This window comes from Oryzias latipes, chromosome 7, assembly GCF_053564925.1.
Source record: "Oryzias latipes strain Hd-rR chromosome 7, Olatipes_Hd-rR_3.1".
NCBI classification, from domain to species: Eukaryota; Metazoa; Chordata; class Actinopteri; order Beloniformes; family Adrianichthyidae; genus Oryzias; species Oryzias latipes.
In genome coordinates, this window is record NC_136243.1 from 17,992,415 (window position 1) to 18,017,365 (window position 24,951).

At 39.3% G+C, this 24,951-nt stretch overlaps 1 protein-coding gene across 2 annotated transcripts; it reads right to left on the reverse strand.

Annotated features, from left to right (window-relative positions):
* Nucleotides 1–1,358: 1,358 nt before the first annotated feature.
* Nucleotides 1,359–23,696, reverse strand: LOC101154865 (cadherin-like protein 26). 2 transcript variants are annotated; one of them, XM_011477314.4, is made up of 14 exons: nt 22,206–23,696; nt 21,182–21,233; nt 16,750–16,806; nt 16,571–16,663; nt 16,351–16,497; nt 14,537–14,684; nt 12,276–12,445; nt 12,062–12,190; nt 4,973–5,017; nt 3,946–4,131; nt 2,674–2,945; nt 2,412–2,557; nt 2,100–2,324; nt 1,359–2,020 (listed from the first exon to the last, which is right to left on the reverse strand). In XM_011477314.4, the coding sequence occupies exons 2-14, from the start codon at nt 21,206–21,208 to the stop codon at nt 1,767–1,769; spliced, it is 1,899 nt and encodes a 632-aa protein (XP_011475616.2). In that variant the 5' UTR covers nt 21,209–21,233; nt 22,206–23,696; the 3' UTR covers nt 1,359–1,766. The 2 variants fall into 2 exon arrangements, with proteins under 2 accessions (XP_011475616.2, XP_078806547.1); XM_078950421.1 differs by lacking the exon at nt 4,973–5,017 and having other exon boundaries at nt 22,206–23,693.
* Nucleotides 23,697–24,951: the final 1,255 nt, after the last annotated feature.

The window sequence follows — 24,951 nt, forward strand, 5'->3', positions numbered from 1 at the left end:
AAGCTACTGTTGCATTAAAATATACATGCAACAAACAAATGCTGGGCGACTGCTATTGGTGACTTCTGTTTTCATGAACCAATTCAGACAGAGCAACTATTGTTTATTACTTCTATCTCAATATGCAACTTCATGTTTTCATATAATATTTTAATGATTATTTAACAATTCACCATCATTTTACCGAAAAAAGGCACAAATGCTTTTGTAAACTTCCCCTCATCATAAAGTCCCATTAGTTGTTAATTACCTATAGGTGTGTGAACTTTGTTCTCCACATTTGACCCATCTCATGGGGGAGCAGTGACCTGCAGACACAGCTCAGGAACCATTTGGGGATTTAACCCTCCCAGGGAGGGAATTTTTAGAATCTTTGGCATGACTCGGCTGTGGATTTGAACTCATAACCTTCCAATCTCAGGGTGGAATCTACCATAAGACCACTGAGCCATTTTTATGGTTTATTTCAGTTTGCCAAAAGTCAAATATTTTTTTAGTCCATATTAGAAATTCATATAACAATTGATGAAAATATTGATCTTTTGCAGCTGCAGCTGGAAGATTATATATATGTTATCAAGATTATGTTGGTGTTACTGAATGATGATTCTCAGCTGCATATTTGTGGATGCGATCAACTTTATTTAAGCAGATCTTAGAGAAACCTTTTCACTAGAGTTGTTGATGTTTCATCTAATCCAGCAGCCATTTTAAAAGTAGTTTTTGGTTCCTTTTGTTCTTTTTATCTTTTGTCTTCTAGAACTGATTCTGGCCAAGCTGCTTTAATGGAATTATTGGTTTTCATTTAGCAATAAGGCATTTTTATTGTGATATGAAAAACAGAAAAAAACTATTGATAAGATGGCCAGTAGGTTGATGTAAAAACTGTTGCATTATTTTGCAACGATGCTAATTTGTCTTCAAATTTTACTTTCAGGCTCTAATCCAATAAAGCAGACATCTAATATGTATGTAAAATGTCTATTATAGAAATCATATTAGCAATTATGATTATATATTAAGAGAGGTCAGTAATCCACTTTTTATCATTAGCAGAAACACATAGAGGTACAGCTAGTGGGGATTTAACGACAGTCACAAATGATGACCACATAGCAGTGACTACATTAATTTGTTTCTTTCTGAGGCTGTGAAAGAAGCTGACTGTTTCACCAAATGTAAACACTTAAACAGGTTGTACAGGTTTCCTAATGGCTGCCCACATGTTTGTGTATTTTCTGCTTTTTACTTGCGAATTTCAGTATAAGAATTGAGAGGTTAAACAGCAACAATCCTGCAGACAATAGGATAAATGGTCAGGAACTGGTGATGTAGGACCCAATAAGCAGGAGACAGGCTTAGTGACAGAAACTTTGACATTTAATAAATAACCTTGAAAAAACTAATGGGGAGAGAGAAAGAGAGAGACAGAGAGAGAAAGAGAAAGAGAGAGAGAGAGAGATACAATCAAACAAAAAAAAAACATAGAAAAACAGTGACAACATAGATAAGCTGACAATGAAGACCTGAACACCATACATTTGAATACACTGAAGGTCATTAACTAAATGAAGACAACTATGGAGAATCAACCATAACCTGGTAATACTGACAAGGAAAACAGAATATTATAAAACAAAAAACAAAAAAAGCACTCAATCCTCACATCAATAAAAAGGTGGTTTAGTCGCCTCATTCATATATTTTTGTCTCATTTTCTAAAATGTACATTCTAAAAAATATTCATTCATTCATTCATTCATCTTCTAAGCCGTTTTGTCCCTTCCAGAGTCACGGGTCTGCCAGAGCCTGTCCGGCCACTTGTGGGCAAAGGCAGGGGACATCCAGGATGAAAAAGAAAGTGCCTTTTTTACATTACATGTATTCTTCTCCTCACAGTCGCACACAACCACTTCCAGTGTCTCATGTCCCTCATTGTTCTGTTGGTCTTGCATCCGCAGTGGTATAGAATATTTTCCATAGGGGAGTGGCTTCAGGCTGACAAGGCCACCTTGCTGACCTGGTGAAACATGTAAAGACAGATATGTAGCTGCTTTATGCACTAGTTTAGTCAAATGGATTAACAGATGTTTACAGACCATAAGCAGGTTCTAGTGTCCAATGCTTCTCGTCTTCCTCATCATCAAAATAGAAAGAAAATGGTCCATTATAGGGGTCAGCATCCAAATCCTGCACAGGTATCATCACTTTGTTGTTCTTGTTTCCACACAAAATGAGGCTATTGTTGACCAGTTGTGGCTTGTGGTCATTGATGTCCCTCAAGTAAATACTGACATTACAAAAACCTTTGGCTGGAGGTTTACCTTGAAAATCACAAAAATGAAAATCTCTCAATTGAACTAATTAATTAAACATCATTAACAAATTATGTTTCAGGTTTGTTTCAGTACCATCATCTATGGCAGCAATAATGATTTTGTAAACATTGTCAGCATCCACGAAGGGTGATTCTCTGTCCATCTTCTTAGTTCCCTTGATTTCTCCAGTTTTTTCATCAATAGAGACCCAGTTAGCTGGATCGTCTACTAGTTCAAACCTGGAAACAGAGAATTGAGAGTAGCGAATACTACATAAATTCAAGCAAGAAAATAATATTATTTGTTTGGGACTTTCTTACATTCACAGTTTACATGCAGTCCACAAATATTTTACCTGAAAGAAGAAGAGTCTGGATCATAAACCTTTGGGGTGAAGAGCACCCTGCCTGGCTCTGATTCTTCTTTCTCATACACATCAGCTTTTGGTGGCTGAAACACTGGTGGGTCATTGCCATCAATCATAGTAATTGTGACATTGATTGAGTCAGGACGATAAAGTTTTCCGTCCTGTTTAATCAGTTTGCCATTCACACACTTAGTAAATGGTTCAATGTTTTCTACCCCAATCTTCAACTCAATCATCGTGGTGTTTTCATAATTCTTTTCCTGCAAAAGACACACAGAAATGAATAGAGGTCCAACTCGTTTTTGAGCACATGTAGAAAATTATAATTAACAAATTGGACTAATATTTGTTAGAAAGTTTTGAAAATGCTGCAATAAATCCACAAATCAGTTGTTTTCCAAAATAATTTTTCTCAGGCAAAATAATCCTGTAGTTTTGTTAGTTTTCACATGAAAACATAAGTCGCCCTTTTTTTCATAGTTTGGAAAGGGGTGCGACTTATACTCTGCAGCGACTTATATTAGAAATAAAATGAAATAAATACATTGATAACCCTCCTGTTATGTTCATTTGTGAAGAACAGAGATGATGTTCCTGGGTCAATTTGATATATGAGGTATGATAAGTGTTAAGAGTATGTTAAGTGACTCAGAGAATCAGCAAACCTTTTTTTATAGTAAGATCTTGAAGGCTAAAAACATAATATTCTATTTTCCAATGATTTCATAGATTCAGAAATGCAATGAAAATGACAATTGTTTCTACAAATACAGGATGAAAACAGAGTATTAGTTGGCCAATGATGCTTCATGAAAGGAATAAATAAATAAGTATGAGAAAGAATTACTGTGAAATTATAAGATAAACAGTCTGCTATAATTGTGTCATATGAGTTTGTGCAAGTTATTATATCTTGGTCTCAGATTTTGTCAAAAAAATTTCCGTCAAAATGCGACTCATAGTCCAGTGCGACTTATCTGTGTTTTTTTCTACTTTATAATGCATTTTTGGACTGGTGCAACTTATACTCCGCAGTGACTTATAGTCCGGAAAATACGGTAGTCTTTTATTGTCCAAAGAACATTTTTAAAAGTGGAAATTAGAACAATTGCTAACCAAATGGCACTGAATCAGAAATCAAATGAAATTGTGAACTAATGCATTGTATTAAGAAAAATAGTTTAGTAATGTGATACTTAGCAAATATGTTTTATAAAGCACATTTTAAGGATTCTCTCGGACAGAAAAAAATGTAGTTACCTTGACAATACTAAAAATACCCTCATTTGTTTTTGGATCAGTTTCCACTTTGAAAATTCCTTCCTCATTTCCACTGATGAAGAAGAACTTGGCACGCCAGCCATCAGTGTTGGGAGTGTCCTTGTCCTCTACTGGAAATCTGAAGACATCCCTGTAGAGTTTCATCTCATGTACTTCAGTTTGGAACTGAAAAACAACAACAACAACAACAATGTAGATATTGCACGATTATCCATTAGTTATCGATACTTTTAGTAGTTCATTTCTTTCACTTATTTAGAATTTTGTCGCTGGGGCAAAAAAAACAGTCTTCCTCTTACTGGCTCCTTTTGAGCTCTAATATGAGTTTACAGAGCCAGTCAGGAGAAATAACCTTTCCAACTTGGGATGAAGAAGGGGCTTTTTCTCTGGAAGACACTTAAATTGTTCTATCTACAACTTTTTGCAGTCTGACTGTTCTTTTCAGGCCTGTAGCTTATGGATAATGTCTTGATAGTTTTGTCACTATTAGCTTTTGCTGTGGGTGTAGCCGGTTGAATCAAGTAGCAGGATCTGTCCGACTCACGACATCCCCCTTTAACCCTTGTGCTATCCTAGGAACTTTAACATTAGGAGTTGGGTCATCTAGACCCACTAGAAAGTGTGTTGAACCTTTTTTCTTCGATGATTTGTGAACTTCGCTGGTGTCCATGGATTACATGAAATCTTTCCACCTTTATCCACGTTTGTCATGGTAGGAATAACATGTCAAAGTAAGGGTGGGGTCATCTAAGATAGCACAAGGGTTAAGTGGCAGTGGTCCCCAGAAGAAAGCATCCCACATGGATAACAGTGATTTTGCATTCTCTATACAGCAGATGGTATTGTTTCCATGTTTTATTCCAATGGTTTATTTATTTAATGTCTGAATTGAATTATTTTTAACATATAATTATATGATACCAATCTATAATTTTTTTTAAATCTAATATTGGTGCCCATAGGTTTTGCCGCTATGTTTTTTTCTTTTTTTTAACCTTTATTTTACCTGGAGGGTCCCATTGAGATATAAATCCTCTTTTTTCATGGAGCCCTAGAAAGAATCAACAAAAAAATACAACAAATGTTTAACAATTACAACAGAGTTAAAATGCAGATTGAAGTACATATAAATTGATTAGTTAAAACATGTACAATTCAAAGAAGTATACCGGTAATTGAGTGTAGTGAACATTTTTGCCTTCTTGTTACCATTGTCTAACATGTATGTCTTGTTTTACTTAATCTTTTGTTTAACAATTTTGTTATAGATGTTATCAATGTAATATTTTCCACAAGGAAAAAGAGTACATGGATTCCACAAATTAAACATTATTTATTTTCTGGTCACAATGTGTTCCCGTAGATTAACTAATACTTCTCAGAGCTTTACATTGGGTTATGATGTTCATGTTGAGTTTGTTTTCTTTTTTACGAGACCTTTGGAATGATTATTCCCTTATTGCCTCATCTCATCACTATTTCTTTAATATCCTGAGCCTTTCCTGACATGACACTAACTTCAGAGGCCTTATAGGTTTAATCAAACCTCCAAAATGCACACACATCAGATGACTGAGTCAAATGATGATTAAATCCATTGTCAGAACGGTTATTAAGTTTAAAACAAATTTTCTTATCTTCTGCTGCACAGCAGAACCTGGTTCTGTTTAGAAGCAAAGTTCTTAAATGCATTATAAGTGCAAGTACATTTACTGCTTTGGGGGATTTTTATTGACGCAAAATGTTATTTTGAAAGGAACTTGTGTGTCTTGCTGTCAGATTAAAATAAATACAAATCGGCATGTGGCCTATTGAGAAAATAACACTGTTATACTATAAATGTAACATGGTATAACTAAATGACCTTATGGTCACAAAAAACTGTATTTTTATAAAAATAGTAGTGAACTTTTACAGCTGTCACTCAGTTTCGCTTTAAGAAACAAACTGGACCAAATGGTTCCTTCAGCGGTCACAGGCCATCTGGTTTAGCTATTGCATTAATAACATAATTCAAAGTACACAAACACACTCCTTATACATATACATATATGCTGGCATTGAAATATTTACAATGAATCCAAACTTTGGGCGGCCGTGGTGCAGCGGTAAGGCGGTCGACCCATGACCCATGATCGTAAGATTGCAGGTTCGATTCCCGCCTTGCACGCCCATGTGTCGAAGTGTCCTTGGGCAAGACACTGAACCCCACCTTGCCTCTGGTGGGAGGTTGGCGCCAGTGTTTGGCAGTGGAGCTGCCATCAGTGTGTGAATGTGTCTGTGCATGGGTGAATGGGACTGTGACTGTTAAGCGCTATGGGCCTTCAAAAGAAGATAGAAACTTAAATTTACCATTTAAGCAAGTATACGCCATTAACTTTAAAATCTTGTCTACACATGTCAAGTAAAGCTAAAGTTGATATTTCCAAAATAATTTGAATTTATTTATTGGTGGAAAATCTAAATTTTAATTATCCGGATCCAGATCTCAGCCCATCAATCCTCCCTGGGATTATTTTTAGCGTTAAGTGAATAAACTCCAAGCTGGCTTCCTTAACCCTTGTGCTATCCTAGGCACTTTAAAATTGGGAGTTGGGTCATCTGGACCCCACAAGACAGTGAGCTAAACCTTTTTTCTTCAATGATTTGTGATCTTCATTGGTCTCCATGGAATGAAATCCTCTTCACCTTTATCCACCTTTGTCATAGTAGGGATGACAAAGGTGATGACAGAGCCACAGCCCTCCCCCACTCGGCAGGTCTGACCATAACCTGGTTCACCTCATCCCAAACTATGTCCCTATTGCCCTGCGGGAACGGGTTCACAAAAAGGCTGTGAGGAGGTGGACCCCAGAAACGGAGCAGACCCTGTAGGACTGTCTGGGGTCCACAGACTGGGACGCTCTTTGCACGCCTCATGGGGAGGAAATTGACAGCATGAAGGACTGCATTGCGGAATATATTAAGTTCTGTGAGGAATCCGTTGTGCCTACTCGAACTGTTCGATGCTTCCTTGACAACAAACCCTGGATCAGCTGTGACCTGAAGAACCTCCTTAACAAGAAAAAGAGAGCCTTCGGGTCTGGAGACCAGGAGGAGCTGAAGAGGACGCAGCACCAGCTTAGGGATCAGCTGAGGAATGGGAAAGATTCCTACAGGAGGAAGCTGGAATCCAAACTCCAGCAGGACAACAAGAGAGCGGTGTCACCTTCTTTGACTTCTCTATTGCCTTTAACACCATTCAGCCTTCTTTGCTGGGTGATAAGCAGCGGCTGATGGGTGCTGGTGAGTCCACTGTCTCCTGGATCACTGACTACCTGACAGACAGGCCACAGTTTGTCCGACTGGGCGCCGTCCTGTCTGACGTGGTGCTGAGTGGTGTGGGAACCCCACAGGGCACTGTGCTCTCTCCATTTCTGTTCACCTTGTACACCTCAGATTTTCGCACAACTCAGAGTCATGTCACCTACAGAAATTCTTCTTGTTCTGTCTTGTTCTCCTCCGTGGTCTGCTGGGGAAGCATTATTGCAGTCAGTGACACCAACAGACTGAACAAGCTGATCAGGAAGGCGGGTTCTGTCATTAGCCGCGGTTACATGGGCAAAATATCTAGATCTGATCAATGGTCGGATTAAAATTAAACCGTGTACATGGGCCCAAAAAACATTTTTCCGATTGAATAAACGTCGAAAATTCCGGAAAAAGGAAGAGTCCCACAGTAAACAAACCTTTGCTTTCATATACATTTATGCAGCAGCTCGGTAATATACGAGACGATCTTCTAAATGTGCTTTCATTAATGTTATGAATATTATGAAGCGCCTGTTCGCTCATCATTTTATATTTAATCCGTGTGGTCAGTGCATTTATTGTGGAAGAAGAACGGAGCTCCCAGGAGAGGCTAACACACGCGCTAACAAGATTTGTTTGATAGTCTTGTTTGATAAACTCATGCGGGATATGCGGCAATCTGCATCTTGGCTGCACGTAAATATGTGGGAACAACATCATGCTTACTGGAAACACAGATCCACGTGATGTTTTGAACAGTTATTAAGGACTGAGCGACATTTCTGCTTTGAAAAGTTAGCACACCGCCCCAAAGGAGCTGTGTGTGCTGGAAGTCCGAGCTCTGCTTGGACACACGGTTCTCCTGATAGCAGCTGACCGAGAGCGGCGGGACGGATCGCAGTCACACAAACAACAAAACGCACACGTAACAAAGCATCCTCCCCATTAATCCAGCTGCTCTGCTCAGAGACTCAGTTGGTTCGGTCCACCGGCACACGAGCCAAGACCGCGCAGGGTTCCGGTCCTCCCCGGCACCCCCCTCGTGAGGGATATAAGAGAAAGGAGAGGCGGAGTGGCACTTCGCAGCCGGTCAGTTTTAGCTCCAAAGCTTTCTCTGGAGTGAAACACCGTCCATGCATGACGTAAAACCAGAGCAGCAGTGACACACGATGAACCGTTTACATGTACAACGATCAAATCAACAATCGGCATAACCCACCAATCTCGATCGGAAAAAAATTTTGATCCGAACGAGTCTGATCGGGGCAGACTATTCCAAACGGCGTGTTTACATGACGCGTTTTCATTCCGATCAGGCATTCTTTTTGATTACTTTTGCCCATGTAAATGCAGCTATTGGCTACAAACAGGAAACATTTGAAGCAGTGATGGAGAGGAGGTCACTGTTCAAACTCATTTCAATCATGGACAACCCAGACCATCCTACGGTGGCCCAGAAGGGTCACAACACATTAACTTTACACACAACACATTAACTTAACACACAACACATTAACTTTACACACAACACATTAACTTTACACACAACACATTAACTCACAACACAACACATTAACTCACAACACAACACATTAACTCACAACATAACACATTAACTCACAACACAACACAATAACTCACAACACAATAACTCACAACACATTAACTCACAACACAACACATTAACTCACAACGGAAGTAAAACTGCAATGGAAGTGCTTTTATTCTGAAATTTCTACTGGGCTGAGTGGCTAACAGCCTAACAGAAAGTAACGACACAGTGAGCTGTGGAGGGAGCATGTTTCTTCTACAGAATGTGTCTTCTATTTGCTGTTTTTATTGTTGTTGTAGTTCTGATATTTGCGATAGATCTTCACAAGACCATCATTTGCTTGCTCTCTCTTCTTCACTGATGAACTTTTTCCTATAGAATTCAGGTGATTCAGACAATCTTTTAAAAGTGGAAATGAGAACAGGACGCTTTATTATAAGAGTCCATAATAAACTATTTAAAAGACATTAATGAATCCTTAATAAACTATTTATAACACATGAACAAGCACTAGTAATGTTTAAGTAAGATGCTAAGTACATTACTTAGCATTTGTAAATGTGTTGCAACTGACTTACACGTTTAAATAAGCTGTTTATAAATACATTAAAATACATTTACATTTGCAAAAATACTTTTTTGACAGTTTGAGTGTTTTGCAGCCTCCTAAACTGTGGGTTATGTTTTGTCACAAAGAACCACAAAATAGAGAATATGAACAATGACCTTTATAACACTAATCAAAGCCACAGATATATAAGAACCCTTCAACACATCACAACAACAATGTGAAAGAAGAGACACATGTACAAAAACATTCTTTCACAATGTTGTTGTGATGTGTTGAAGAGTTCTTATATATGTGTTAGTGTTATAAAGGTCATTTTTCATATTCTGTACTTTGTGGTTGTTTGTGACAAAACATAGCCCACAAGCAATTTATAAATGGCTTGTAAAGATCACCCCCTATTTGGTCACACTTTAGATTGGGGGACTGCAAAACCCTCACTAAACTGTTAATAAAAACACTGTTAATATATTTATTAATCCCATACAAGTAATTTATAAATAGCTTTGAACAGGATTCACAAATACTAATTAATCTCTTTATTAGCAGCTTAATGCCACGTTAATCATGCTTGTTAATGTCTTATGAGTAGTCTATTAAGGAATATTTAAATGTTTTTATAAACAGCTTATTTAAACTTGTAAGTCAGTTGTAAGACATTTACAAATGCCAATTAATGTACTTATAAGCAGCTTAATAAAACATTACTAGTGCTTGTTCATGTCTTCTAAAAAGTTTATTAAGGACTTGTTAATGTCTTTTAAATAGTTTATTAAGGACTGATCCAACATTCTTTTGAATGAGGAGAAAAGGAGTTAATAGGAAAGATTTAAAAAAGCTTGATCTCTCTTTGCCACAGTGGACTTGTATTTTCAATGCTACAGATGCCACACTGACCTGTCAGACAATCTCAAGCATTCTTCCTTCACTTCCAAAAAATACTCATGAACAGCCTTAAGGGGACAATCAATCCATCCAAGTTTGCTTATCCAAAGGCAGGTAGGGGAGTAGCGTTCCAAGCAAAAACTGGGCCCTTTTCTCCACCTACACATTCTCCAGATCTATGGAAGTACTCTAGACATGGGCTTGGCCAAGCAAGGGAGAGTTCACTGGTCTGTCTTTGGTCTCCCCCTGGACATCTAGCCAATTGGACTTATCCATTTTTGCCAAGGAGGAATTTAAAACAGATGCCCTAGCAACATCAACTGGTTCTTCTTAATGTGGAGAAGCAGTAGCTTGTAGCTTGTTTGAGCTCTATCCATGAGCCCTGCAGAGGAAATTAAATTTTCGCTGCTTGTATTTAGGATGTTGTCTTGTTAAATGTGAACAAAAGCTTATGACTATAGGTGAGAGTAGGAGCAGACATTCACTTGTAAACCAAAACATTTGCCTCGATTATTACAGGATTACTTTGCTGCAACTACTGCACCAATCCACCAGTCAGTCTCATGCTCCCTCCTTTCCCCTCCTTGTTGTAATGAAGACTCCATGATACTCAAAACCCACTCCAATGCAAGTTGTTTTTTGGTGTTTTTTAACATGTTCTTGTAAGTTTTTCAGATGATTGAGATTTATTAAGAAAGTCAAGCTCAAAATTGAATTTTTGATTACTATTTTATTCAAGTTGATGAGAATCGGGAGCGGATGAAAAAATACAGTTAGAAAAAGCTTGATGTTGTTATGTAGAAGGTACAATTGACAGGCCACAAGCTCCCTGCTCCGCTCATTTCTGATACATCCACTTGTGGATGACAAGGTCCATGTAGTTCTTTGTTTTCCTCATCAGAGCTGGCATCTGGCTCAAAACTGTATGACTGGATAGCTCCAATATTGCTCACCATTTTTGTTGCACCGATTGTGGTCTAAGGGGCTGTAAGCTAGCGGGAGAGTGTGTAAACAGATGGGTGAAGGGGAGGTGGGGACAGACTTGCTCCACACCAAAATTCTCACCCACAACTCACAGGTGAATTTCAAATGAACTTTTGCTGCTTTGTCCTAGAAACTGCTTTGGAAAACAACACAGGCTTATTGATTTTAGCTGAAAATTATAATTTTAAAATAAAAGACCACTGGAAACACTTAAAAATACCTCAAAGGTTGACCACAGTGGGACTTTAAACTCTTCTAGTTGAAGCCGGAGCTCTCTTCTAACCGGAAAATGGTATACCACCCTTTTGTATGAGTGTTATAATTTTTAAATAAGCATACTACTCCACCACGTACATCTGAGCTGAAGGTAAAAACTTACCAGTATCTCTCAACAACATAAGGGCTTAGCTGGTACAGTATTCTAAGGTCAGAACTGAACCCAAACTATTTCTCCCGAGGTTCTACTATCAACTACACTTTCCTCTCTAGTGTTCTTAACCCTACCAGGTAAAGGAGGAGGGTGATTTTCCATTTGATTCAGATCCGAGAGGACGTTCCTCCCAATTACCCTTATCCTGATTTCACTGTCACTGTCCAAAGAACTGAAGTCCACCAGCAGAACAGCTAAGACCAGAAAGACGACGCCTTTCAGCAACTACAAGAAGGTTGGGTATTTAGAACTGTTATCAGCTTCATAAACACAAATCACAGTGAGGCTGAATAGCTCAACCAGAAGAGGTTGACCTTGTCATCCACCAGTGACATCTTAAAAACTTTACAAAACCAACAAAAATATATATATAAGCAAAACTTACCTCTTTCTTCTTGAACTCTGGCATATGTGTGTTGGTGTCTCTAACATTCAGCGATATAATTTCCGTGCTTGACAGTGGAGGTGTTCCATGATCCTTTGCTTCAAGAGTAATGTTGTACTCCTTTGCTTTCTAAAACATTAAAACATTGAAATTCAGATGAGTCTAAGAGTGTAAGAACTACTGATTTAAAAAAAAAAGGACCAATTGGGTTTACTTCATAATCAAAACATCCAGTGAAGCTAAGATGAACAGTTCTTTCATCAATCCATTTTGCCTGAATCTTGGGCTCCGGTGGAGTCTGCTTAATCACAGTGATGTTGAACGTAGAGTTTTTGGTATTCTTCTCATCCATGTCTTGAGCAACCACTTGCACACCCAGATATCCTTTCAGAAGAGAAACAGCAAACTTCATTTTATAAAACTTATCAATGGAACTAAAGTTAATGTTGCAGATTTCAATAATTTCCAAACCTTAGTTTCACGTAATGACATTACATTATCAATAGCTGAATTTCTATTGACTATAAATTTTCCCTAAAGCAAGTACCACAATTTTGAAAAGACTCACATTTATCGGAAAAAGTTTTTGCGCTTTGAGACATATAGAATGCACATACAATATTTTGCAAAACTGCAATGGAAACACTGTTTTCAAATTAAATGAGTCATATGAGCAAAGGTTGAGTGTATCATGCAGAATTGCTGGATCACCAACCACGATTTCCCAAAATCGTGGTTGTGCAAAGAGCAATCGTGCAAAGAGCTTAGCGCTCCATGGCCTGGTCAAGAAACCAACGTCTCTGCTGTGGTTCAGTGGCCGTGCCTCCTCAGTGACTACTCTACACCTGCTCCTCTTAATCTTTTCACCTGCAGCTCATCACAGGGACTATTTGTTCTGGGATGGAACCTTCGGCAAACGTCAGATTATTGTGCCTCATGAATTCCTGCCAGCCCGTGTCCTTGCCTCGCCGTCAGTCTGCTCACCTGCCGGCCTGTTCTCCTCTCCTCCATTCATCCCCTCTGCCTCATAAAAATAAAACCTGTTCACCACTCTATTTTCATGTCAGAGATTTGATTCTGCAACACCCACCAGTTTCAAAACATTCTCCTTTGAGAGATGATGATGAGCGCTAGTGCTGTGGCAAAAATTTGAACACATCTCCTATAAATCAAAGTATTTTTCACATCCGTCACCATGTTTTTGAAGGGCTTATCGCAGGATTTGGTTTGTGTTTATTCGTGAAATTTATGACTTAATGGAAACATTGCAATTCTGAAACTGTGTTCTTTTGACATTTCTAGAATATTGATAAAGTTTTGCGCATGTATGTAATGGAAATGCAGCTAATGTGTATTTTAGGGCTGGGCGATACTGGGAATTTGGGTTTCAATCCGATACCAAGTAATTACAGGGGGCCATATCACAGATATCAATACCAATACTTTTTAGTGAAATGTTTGATTATAGAATAATTTTGGAAAGACACATTTTTTTTGTTAATTAAGTGTATAATAAAACACAGGACAGGCTTTAACAGGCTTTCACCAAATAAATATGTTTAACTAATCACCACAATCTGAACTGAACACGCATCAAATATAGAACATGTATATTAGTAATGTCATACTACAATAATAGTAAAGAAACATTAACTAGTACAACATTCTTAAAAAAGCTACTACAATGAAACAAAAATAAACAGCACCCTAAATGTTTATTTTTAAAGGCAGTATGAAAACAACTAAGTCACTAAAAAATAATAATAATAATGAAATAAAAGATTTACTGTAATAAAGTTAAGACAATGTCTTTTAGTTATCACACATCTATGTGAAATGTGTTCTATGCATCTGACCCCTCCCCTGAGAGAGAAGTGAGCTGTAGCAATGAGCATGCTCTGGAACCATTATGTGCATATATGTGGCTCTTTCTGCTCTCTGATGAAGCAGGAAAGGGAGGAGCAAGGTATGAGCTGCCAGATTGGGCAGTTTTCCACTCAAATTGGGTGGGTTTTTGCTCAAATTGGGAATTTTTTTGTTTCTTCTTTGTCCATTTAGGCAACATGGCAGACAGAGGCACAATGCTTGCATGAACTTGCATGAGTCAATTCAAGCTCATTACTGTGGTTATTAAAGAAAAAAATGCAACAAAAGTATCAATTCATCATGCTTATATTAATACTTCACCTTGTTGTTTATAATATCAATACTCAGATCAATCCGCCCACCTATAGTGTGTTATAATGTGTCTGTCAGTCTGCCCCAAGGCAGCTGTGGCTACAACAGTAGCTTACCATCACCAAGTATGAATGAGGAGTGAATGAATAATGGACACAATGTAAGCGCTTTGAGCGTCTGGAAAAGCACAGAAAAATCCAATCCATTATTGTTATTATTATTATTAGTTTCATTAGAATCCAACAAATAACTTTAGAACTGTGTCTACTTCACCTCATTCCTTTAAGTGAAACCCACCTTCCACTTGGCTTTCACTTACTGTGAAAGTTTGGGGAAATTGGATAAACCTTGGTGGATTGTCGTTGATGTCTTTTACTTCCACATCAAATGCCAGCTCCTTGTCTATTTTTTGATTGGTGTCTGTGTCATACACATCAAAAATTACCTGTGGAATACAGCACTCTGGTTACATTCATTATAGCTACAATTAAAATGTTTTTATATGTAAAGTGGGGCAATAAAGTATTTAGTCAGCCACCAATTGTGCAAGTTCCCCCACTTAAAAGATGAGAGAGGCCTGTAATTTTCATTATAGGTATACCTCAACTATATGAGACAAACGGAGAAAAAACTTAGAAAATTATATTGTCTGATTTTTAAATAATTTATTTGTGAATTATGGTGGGAAATAAGTATTTGGTCAATGACAAAAGTTTAACTCAAAACTTTGTTATATACCTTTGTTTGTCAATGACAGTGGTCAACCATTTTATGTAAGTCTTTACAAAGTTTTGACAAACTGTTGCTGGTATTTTGGCTCATTCCTCCATGCAGATCTCACATAGAGCAGTGATGTTTTGGGGCTACCGCTGGGCAACACAGACTTTCAACTCCTGCCAAAGATTTTCTATGAGGTTGAGATCTGAAGACTGGCTAGGCCACTCCAGGACCTTGAATTGCTTCTTATGAAGCAGGCAGTGTGTTTGGGATCATTGTGATAGTAAAAGATCCAGACACGTTTCATCTTCAATATCCTTGCTGAGGGAAGGAAGTTTTAGCTCAAAATCTGACGATACCCTAATCCTTCTTTCCTTTACACAGATCAGTCGTTCTGGTCCCTTTGCTGAAAACAGCCCCAATGCATGTTTCCACCCCCATGCCTTACAGTAACTATGGTGTTCTTTTGATGATACTCAGCATTCTTTCTCCTACAAACACAACAAGTAGAGTTCTTACCAAAAAGTTCCATTTTGGTTTCATTTTTCCATAAAACATTTTCTAAACCTCTTCTGGATCATCCAAATGCTCTCTAGCAAACTTTAGACGGTCCTCCTCATGTACCGGCTTTAGCAGGGGGACACGTCTAGCACTGCAGGATTTGAGCCCCAGGTGGTGTAGAGTGTTACTGATGGTAGCCTCAGAATGTGTGATGGTAGCCTTTGTTTCTTTGGTCCCAGCTCTCTGCAGGTCTTTCACTTGGTCTCCCGTGTGGTTCTGGGATTTTTGATTACTGTTCTTGTGTTCATTTTGACCTCAAGGGTAAGACATTGGCGGGAGCCCAAGACCGAGGCAGAATATCAATGTTCTTCTGTGTCTTCCATTTCTTAATAATTGCTCCCACAGTTGACTCCTTTTACACCAAGCTGCTTATCTATTGCAGATTCCTGGTGCAAGTAAAATATTTTGTTTCTGGTGACCTTAGACAGCTCTTTGGTCTTGGTCATAGTGGAGTTGTGAGTGTGATTGTTTGAGGTTGTGGACAAGTGTATTTTATATAGATAAAAAGTTCAAACAGGTGCCATTAATACGGGTAACAAGTGGAGGACAGAGGATCCTACAGGTCTGTGACAGCCAGAAATCCTGCTCGTTTGTAGGTGACCAAATACTTACGTATTTTCCACCATAATTCAAAAATAAATTCTTTTACAATTAGAAAATGTGATTTTCTGGATTTTTGTTTTCCTATTTTGTCTTTCATGGTTGAGGTATACCTCTGATGAAAATTACAGGCCTCTGTCACCTTTATTAATTGGAGAACTTGCACAATTGGTGCCTGACTAAATATTTTATTGCTCCACTGTAGATATATCTCCAATTTCATATTGACTCACATGGAAGCAGTCGTACTTCTCTCTGTCAATAGGTTTAAGCGCGAAGACCTCTCCAGAAGTTCCATTAATGGCTAAATACCCTTCAGTCACAGCCTCTCCGGTTATTTCAAAGCTAAAGTCTTGTCCCTGTATCTTGTCATTATACATCTAAAAGAAACAAATTCAAACTAAGATGTTTGTATTGCAAAAACAGATTAACTTTAGATTATACTTGTTTAACCTTTGATAGAAAATACGGGTAGTTCACTATCATTTCCTCCTCAAGTTCAATAGTAGATAAGACCCATCTTCTTTTAGTTCGAACCAAGAGATCCTGGAAAAGAAAAAAATTGGTGAGATGGAGGTCAGTGATTGAAGTTTTAGTTATAGTTCTCTTGCAAACATTTAGTATTCATGTACCCGCTTTTTTCGAGCTTCCTCGCAAGCACTGCCGATATCCAAGGCTGGAAATGCAACCTGCATGCATAAAGAACATGGGTTACAAGATAAATGTTTGTGATATTCTGATTACCAGCAAAAGCTATTTCCTATATAGTCTCAACTTGACACTTGAAATTGCATGCATTTACACTGCTACAAGTACATCTTTTTGAGCAAGTAGTATATTGTCTTTTTTGGCTGTACAAAAATCTATTACAAATATTTTCTTTGCAGTTCTTTTAATATACATGACATTTTCTGTATTTTTATGTTGTTGTTTTTTTACATATTTTAAACTGTAGAAAAAAGGAAAAAAGCCTTTATTTGGCCACTAATTGGTGGTTGTGATGCAGAGGTATTTGGTTGACCTTTGTGTCCCAGTGAGGTTCTGCTCTGCCTATCTGTGAGTGGGAAAAAACGCTGAACCCAGCATACTGGTTAGCCTCTTGTGTGGGTGTGTGTGACGCAAGTGTTCTTTGTTCTTCCAAGAAAGGTGGAAAGTGCTATAATATACACAACATTTAATATCCAAAATGTTCTAAAGCAGAACTGTGAATCTAAAATGATTTGAAAACATATCTCAACATTTGTTATTTGTGGAAGATTCTATTCTAGATCCTGGTTTTTAACCCTTGTACTATCCAAGGCACTTTAACATTGGGAGTTGGGTCATCTAGACCCGCTAGACAGTGCTCTGAACCTTTTTTCTTCAATGATTTGTGATCTTCACTGGTGTCCATGGATTACATGAAATCTTTCCACCTTTATCCACCTTTGTCATGTTAGGGAGAACACGTCAATGCAAGGGTGGGGTCATCTAAAACAGCACAAGGGTTACACATGAAACTTTGGTGCCTTTGTTAGACATTTAGACATTTTGTGGCTTTGTTTGCAGTTCAGATGCTGCACTATCTGAGCTTCCCTTCTTACATTTATTTTCTGTATTAATATGTTTTTCAGTTTTTTGTTTCAATGTTTTATTGATGTCCTGCCAACACTTTCTGCGCCTCTGTAAAGCATTTTAAACTCTCTCTTTATCTCCACCGCTTTGCCTTAAGGGGTCCAGCTTAACAACTCATTTTATCTAGGCTTGAAACTATTTACGTGGAAATTTTAGTTTCAAGGCTGAATGGACAAAACAGTAATTAACACAAAACAGTAACTGATTCGTTGTTTTTCTTATTATTTGCATATAAGTTTTGTTAGTTCACACTGAAACCAGCAGTTGAAATTTTCAGATCCTAGATGTAATTGCGTTTAAATAATTTTTTTAGCGATTCAGGCTCATGCAATCATGCATCACTACATTTCTAAGTCAGTTTTTAGGCTCTTCACATGCATTGAAAGTTTAAACCAGTTCAACTTTGACCAATCATGAACTCGGATTTGGTAGTGAAAAATGGGTAGCATCATGAAGAAGAAGAAAAAATAATTGCAGTTTGCGCCTGGCCAGAATTATGTGATACCAAATCTTTTATATATCCTAATAGAGCTGTAAAAGAAAAAGGCTGCAGCTTCAACATCTGCACCAAGCCTCCTCCAGCTGTGAGTCCATGTGCTATTATCGACTGCTAATAGCGACTGTCCAGTGTAAACACCATATTCTAAATGAGCATTTAAAAACCTGAGTTAAAGAAGTGCTTTAATACGCTAGTGTTTGTTTGTTCACCTTTCAGCATAACTCTTCAGGGGCTGCCACAGCAAATCATCTTTAAATGATTCACAGGCGGTTTGGCGGAGATTTTTATTCTTGATGCCCTTCCTGACAAATCCCTGGGTTTAATCCGGGATGGGGATTGACACAGGGAGAGCCAGACTATGGCCCCTTTGTGGTTAACCCACACTGGCTTAAACTCATTACGACCCTTGTGAATTAAACTCTGATTTCCCATGAGCCAGTTCTGCACTTTTTTTTTCTTTCTAACTTGTTCTGTCCAACAGCTGAGCAAACAGCTGAAGGCCTTTTGTGTTGGGCAGGTTTTACTATTACAAAAAGAGATTATATAATTTTGAGAAACCAGAGTGTAAATTTGTATAAACCCTTTTTGTTTTTTTAATTATTTTTTATTTAGTTGTCACATTTAGTGTGTGTGGGGAGGGAGAGGGGAAGAATGTGACACGGGGGGGGTAAAAGGAGGAGAGGTGGAGAAAGTGGGGGATACAAGCACTGATTTGAATAATTTATTATTTTAAGCTGTAACAATTATACCCGATCTGCTGGAAAGACAAATATTACATCAAAGGTGAAATTCTGACACGAAGATGAGTGGAAGATATCTGTCCATCAATACACTGTGGGTTAGGAGGAGGGATGAAGCAGACAGGGAGCAGTGTGGTAATGACGTGCACGTGGGGGTGGAGATACATGCTGCCGAAGTGAATCGTGTGATCATAAGGGGAACCAGATCCTACCCAGCCCGACCAGCCAGACCAGGAGAGGGGGGGAGAGACCCCCAGGCCAGGAGCGCCCCCGGCGACGGGACCCAAGCAGCCCGGGAGGGGGGGAGGAGAGGACCGCCCACCCACCCAGCCAGGCACAGAGGAGGCCCCCCTACAGGGGCCCCACCAGCGGCGATAGGCATAGGCAAACCCGGCGTCCCGACCCCCAAGCCACAGGACAGGCATGCTTAGCCGTACCAGGCGGCAGCCATGGGGGCCACCGGGCGCCGGACACCGAGACACGGGCCATGAGCCGCCTACCACCCAACTGTCGCCCCGTCTCTGCAAGCCAGCCCCGGCACCCAACCCAAGCAACCCAGAAATCACCGCGCACCCACCCTGTACAACGCTCCTCACCCGCCATATTAACCGACCCCTGATCCCTTAACCCCCCTAATGCCTTCCCCACTCTGTGATGGGGAGAGAGAGCCCCAGAGGAACCCAGCAAGCCAACCCCCAGGTCCGTCACACCCATGCACTCTCGTACACACACTCACAATCTTCTGGTTGCCCTCCACCCCCCGTCACCACGCAGTAATCCCCTCCGGCCGACCGACTCCCCAGCGCCGCACGCCCGACCACCTCTGCAGCCGACAGGATACCCACAAGCCTGGCCGCCACAGGTAAGTTCTGCACTTAACCAACTGAGTTTTCCAGTTTTGCATCACATGCCCGGTGTCGACGTAGCATAAGAAGTATATTACTAGTATTATGGAAGACAACTTAAGGACCATTCAAAGGATATCTTTTAAAAAGGAACACTAAGACAGTATTTTGTTCTTCAGGTCAACTGGACTTAAGAAGTTGATATAGAAGACGTTTTGCTGTTCTTCCAAGTAGCTGCTTTAGTTCTAACTGCTGATTCCAGTTATTTTTCAGAGGTGTGGCAAAACAAGTTTTGTGCCTAGGAAATGTGAGTAGAGACAAACACCAATGATGGTTGGCTGGATTTAATAAACATTAGTATATTTTATCATTACAGTGCATTTTAAAGCACAGAAGAGTTTAAATTCATTGCAAAACCAGCACATGTTGTACTCAGGACATTTTCTTCTTTTTCATGCCAAATGTAAGAATACAATGAGTCTCTGCAAAGGTGTCTTTGTTCGGGGTCTCATTTATAAATGTTTCTAGTTTGCACGTTGCAGAAACCGATATGAGCACACACCTAAGCAAACATGAAAATTCCACCCTGATATTAAGTTTTTCAAGAATAAAATATTTATTTATCTAACAACTGAGGCCCTGGGTTCATTGAAAGATAAAACATTTTATGTTTTTCCTTCTGTTTTTGTCCCAGAAAAAGAAGTCCAGACAGCTAGATGGTCAGATGGACTCTACTACAACAAAAAAGAAACGTGCACACGTACTTGCTGAATAAATTTTGAATGCAAACTAGAAATATCTGTATTCAGTTAAAATGACTATTTATTTAGAAAAAAAAATGGTTTGTTGAAGGATAAAACAACTTTTTTGTCTTTTCCAACTCATCTCCAACTGAGCTGCTTGGCTATTAAAGAAAAAAGAATCGTGTTCTATTTTGCATTAACCTTACAGATTCTCCCACTCAGAGACAGAAGAGAGACTGTCTGACAAAATGTACCTTTACTGAAAAGCTAACAAGCAGGGCAAAACCTTTTTTAAATACAATTTTTCTTTTCATTTTTGGTGAATTTACCTGCAGGATTCATGTGATACACATTGCAGTTCAATAAATAAGTATCGAATGCATTTAAAAACCACAATCCTCCCATTGAGAACAGTCTTGGAACAGACTACGGCATACCTTTGGGTGTATGTTTTATGTATTTTGTAAAAAAAAACTTTTTGGAGTAATATTTTCTACACTGAGCATGTAGGCTGATTTAAATACAAGTAGAATTATTAACCTTTAAAGATTATTGCACCCATAAATTAAAACATTGCAGGTGTGTGACTAAGAAAATATAAGAAAACAAAAAGTCATGCTTACCAAGAGAAGCAGAAAAACAGTCCTCATCTTGGTTTCCACTGCCTGCTATTCACTGTGGGAAATGCCCCAGCGGAGCAGAAAGGAGTTTGAAAAAAAACATGGGTGGAGACAATTCCACTCTGCCTCCAGGCAGCAAATTGACCGACTGATTAACCTGTTTGTTGGTGCACCTTTTTCAGCTATTTGGTGAAGTTATAACTTTAGATGCAGCTACAATCAATAGAAAGACATTTAGAGCTGGAAAAACAACAGGTTACAGAAGCTTTTTTTTTATGTAAATGCATTTCCTTAATCTGAGCATGCTCGGGAAACCTCTTGACTCAAGTGTTAATGTTACCATGTTTCCGTGTTCCGTGGAGCTTACATTAAGAGTATTTATATAATCTATAATAATAAATAAAATAAAATACCATTCATGATAATACATGCTTTTAACCCTTTAAAAAACAAGATGCAGAAAAGATGCAATTGACGTCTACATTGACATCAATTTGTTTGTTTTAACACAAATCTATATCATGTCTTCAGTATGTCAGTTCTGTTCTATTTTTATACCTCTTCAAAACTGATGGGGAAAAGTAAAACAAAGCTGGGATAACAAAAATCTATTTATGTGTATATTTTTTTAAGGTTGGTCCCCATTTTAAAGTATATAATTGGGCTGATCAAAAACATATTATATATATTATAGACAACAATTTGTTTTAAATCTGCATGCTTTAAACACTGATGAACTGTGAGCATAACTTGCAGTTGTTACACAGTAGTTCTCTTTAACAGGTTGTGTTAAAGAATTCTGGGGAAGAAAAATATCAACTGAAACCTAGGAACTGCTGTTGGAGCTTCTCAAAGAACATATTTGGCAAAAAAATAAGCTGAGGTGCTCCTCTTTAATTCAGCCTTAGGGTAATTGAAGATCAAATTTGTTTTTGCAGGAAACAAGTTTAAGTTCAATATGTGAAGCCTGAGAATGAAGCAAGATGTTGGATTGTTAATATAAAATGTATTTTATCTCAACTCTTACCTGTGTGGAATGTTTTCTTGAAAACAGTCAGTCTTTACCAAACAAAGACAAAATCATCCATCCATCCATTTTCTATACCCTCCTATATGACATTATATCTTTTAAAATTTCCAAAAAATTCCAGCTTATTGGCCCAGTGTGTCTGCCCTGAGACTGGAAGGTTGTGTCCATGGCCAAGCCATACCAAAGACTGGGACCCCTCTACAGCTCCTGCTGCCTCAACAGAGCAAAGAACATCATCAGAGACGCTTCACGCCCCTAAGGACTGAGCAGAATTTTGCATTGAAAAGCTCACAGCCTCCATGATAGCTGGAGATATGTTCTCCTGCTGCTCGATCACATTGAGCTGCGGGGCCGATGGCAGTCTGATGGCTCCCACACGTAACAACGCATCCGCCCCTCATCCACAAAGCGTTCAGTATTAAGTCCGATTGCTCTGCACAGACACGATTTGCTCCGTCCACCAGCAGCCACGCGCAGCGACCGGTTGCCGCACAGAGGCGTGCATATCGCGCTGAGGCGCGTGCTTTTCAGTCGCCGCTGCTTTATTTTACTGGTGTGTTTTTTTTAACCAGCCCTGTTACTCTCACAACGCTGCCGCGTCACAAGCGGAAGGAGAGCTGTTCCCGTTCACCCCTCCATGCACTGCTGCTACTTGCTCATTCTTAAACACGTACAACAGTGTGGCGAGCCGGGCGTTGGCCCCGCCTTTAGCCTCTAAGGCTCATGGGAAATGGGGGATCGCGGATGTAAATATCCTCATCATAACTGAGGGATGTAATGTTGATTATATGGTTACTGTTTGTAATTTTATGTATGATACCTAGATTGTCAATAAGTAAAAAAAAAAATAAAATAAAAAAAATAAAAAAACATAACTGAGGAACTTGTGAACAGAATAAAGCTCCATGCTGTTTGGTAGATGTGGGTGTACTGCACAGACACGATTCGCTGCGTGGCTGCTTTATTTTACCGGTGTGTTTTTTTAACCAGCCCTGTTACTCCCATAACGCTGCCGCGACACAAGCGGAAGGAGAGCTGTTCCCGTTCAACCCTCCATGCACTGCTGCTACTTGCTCATTCTTACACACGTACAACAGTGTGGCGAGCCGGGCATTGGCCCCGCCTTAAGCCTCTGAGACTCATGGGAAATGGGCGATCGCGGATGTAAATATCCTCATCATAACTGAGGGATGTAATGTTGATTATATGGTTACTGTTTGTAATTTTATGTATGATACCTAGATTGTCAATTAGTAAAAAAATAAAAATAAATAAAAAAATAAAAAAAACATACTTGAGGAACTTATGAACAGAATAAAGCTCCATGCTGTTTGGCAGATGTGGGTGTACTCAAATACATGAGCCTGAGGCCAGGCCGATTCCTCCCACAGTGTGCTAATGAATCACACTTACTCTGGGAGTCAGGACGTGAATTGTCAGGATGACCATGTTGCTTAACGCATGCGATTTGTACTCTGACGCGGCTTGTGTATGAATAAAAGTAATTAAACACGTAAAAATGGGTGGGTGCGGCTTGTAATCGGGTGCGCTTTATAGTGCGTAATTTACGGTACTTTATTTCAAAAGTTGTGTTGAAGAGTGGCTGATGAAGGTATGGGCATCCCTGAAAAACTCCTAATTCTTCAGTCATGTCCTCCTGTACGGATACTGTGGACTTTTGGGTTGTCCAGACCCATAGAGGATTGTAAGGAGGAGAGGCTGCATCCTAAGAGGACAACAGGTGTCTCTTGCAGTTCCCTTGAAGCTCGTACGGCCACCTTAAGGGAAATGGAACAACAATGTTGTGCGAGTGGTAAGTGTTTCGTTAAGTATTTGTAAGAATAATGTAAGTTGTGACGCATGCTTCTTAGGCTGCATTTACACTGCAGGTCTTGATGCCCATATCCGAATTTCTGACTATATCCGATTTTTTTGACGACCCGCTTACATCATCTTTTAAAAGTGACCCGTATCCGATTTTTGCATTTACACTATACACTATACAATGCTGAAACCATCAAACGTAGACGTTCTAAGGCAGGGGTCGGGAACCTATGGCTCGCGAGCCATATATGGCTCTTTTGATGGTCACATGTGGCTCACAGACAAATCTTTAATTATACTTTTTTTTTTCATTAGACCAGTCATTCTCGTGCGCGATGCGATGCCAGAGGCGCGCAGCAGTATCGGTGCTTGGGGAGAAAAATCTGCACCGCATATCAGTTTACTATTATCTAATTTTTCTCAGAGTTTGTACCAGCAGCTGGAAACCTGTGAATTGCCGTGCCTAATACTGCGCGCTCTTTCAGTTGCGGGGACGGGAGGATGAAGAAGAAAGCATATCGAATTACATAAATGCCAAAAACTGAAAGGGCGTAAAGACAACTAAGGGGGCGTATTTAGAAACTGATTGAGTGAACCTTACAACCGTGCTGGTTCAATTCTAACTAAGCGACCCCGTATTTTACAACTGAACGGCTGAAATCCCAATGAACAGTGATCCTGCTCGGTCAGTTCTCTTTTGCGCCCTCACCTGGATTTACGCTCAGTGTTAAGGGGGCGTTTTTGTCACTTGGGGGCGGTATTCAGGGGTGTGTTTGTCACTTAGGGGCAGGAACCTTTCTGGTTGATCTGATTGGCTGAAATTTGCATGTCAAGCAGCGGGGCGGGACTTTCATTTTGGGGCTTTAATAGAAATGAACGGCGGCTGTAACGTGGATTAAAAGCATTAAAACGATAACAA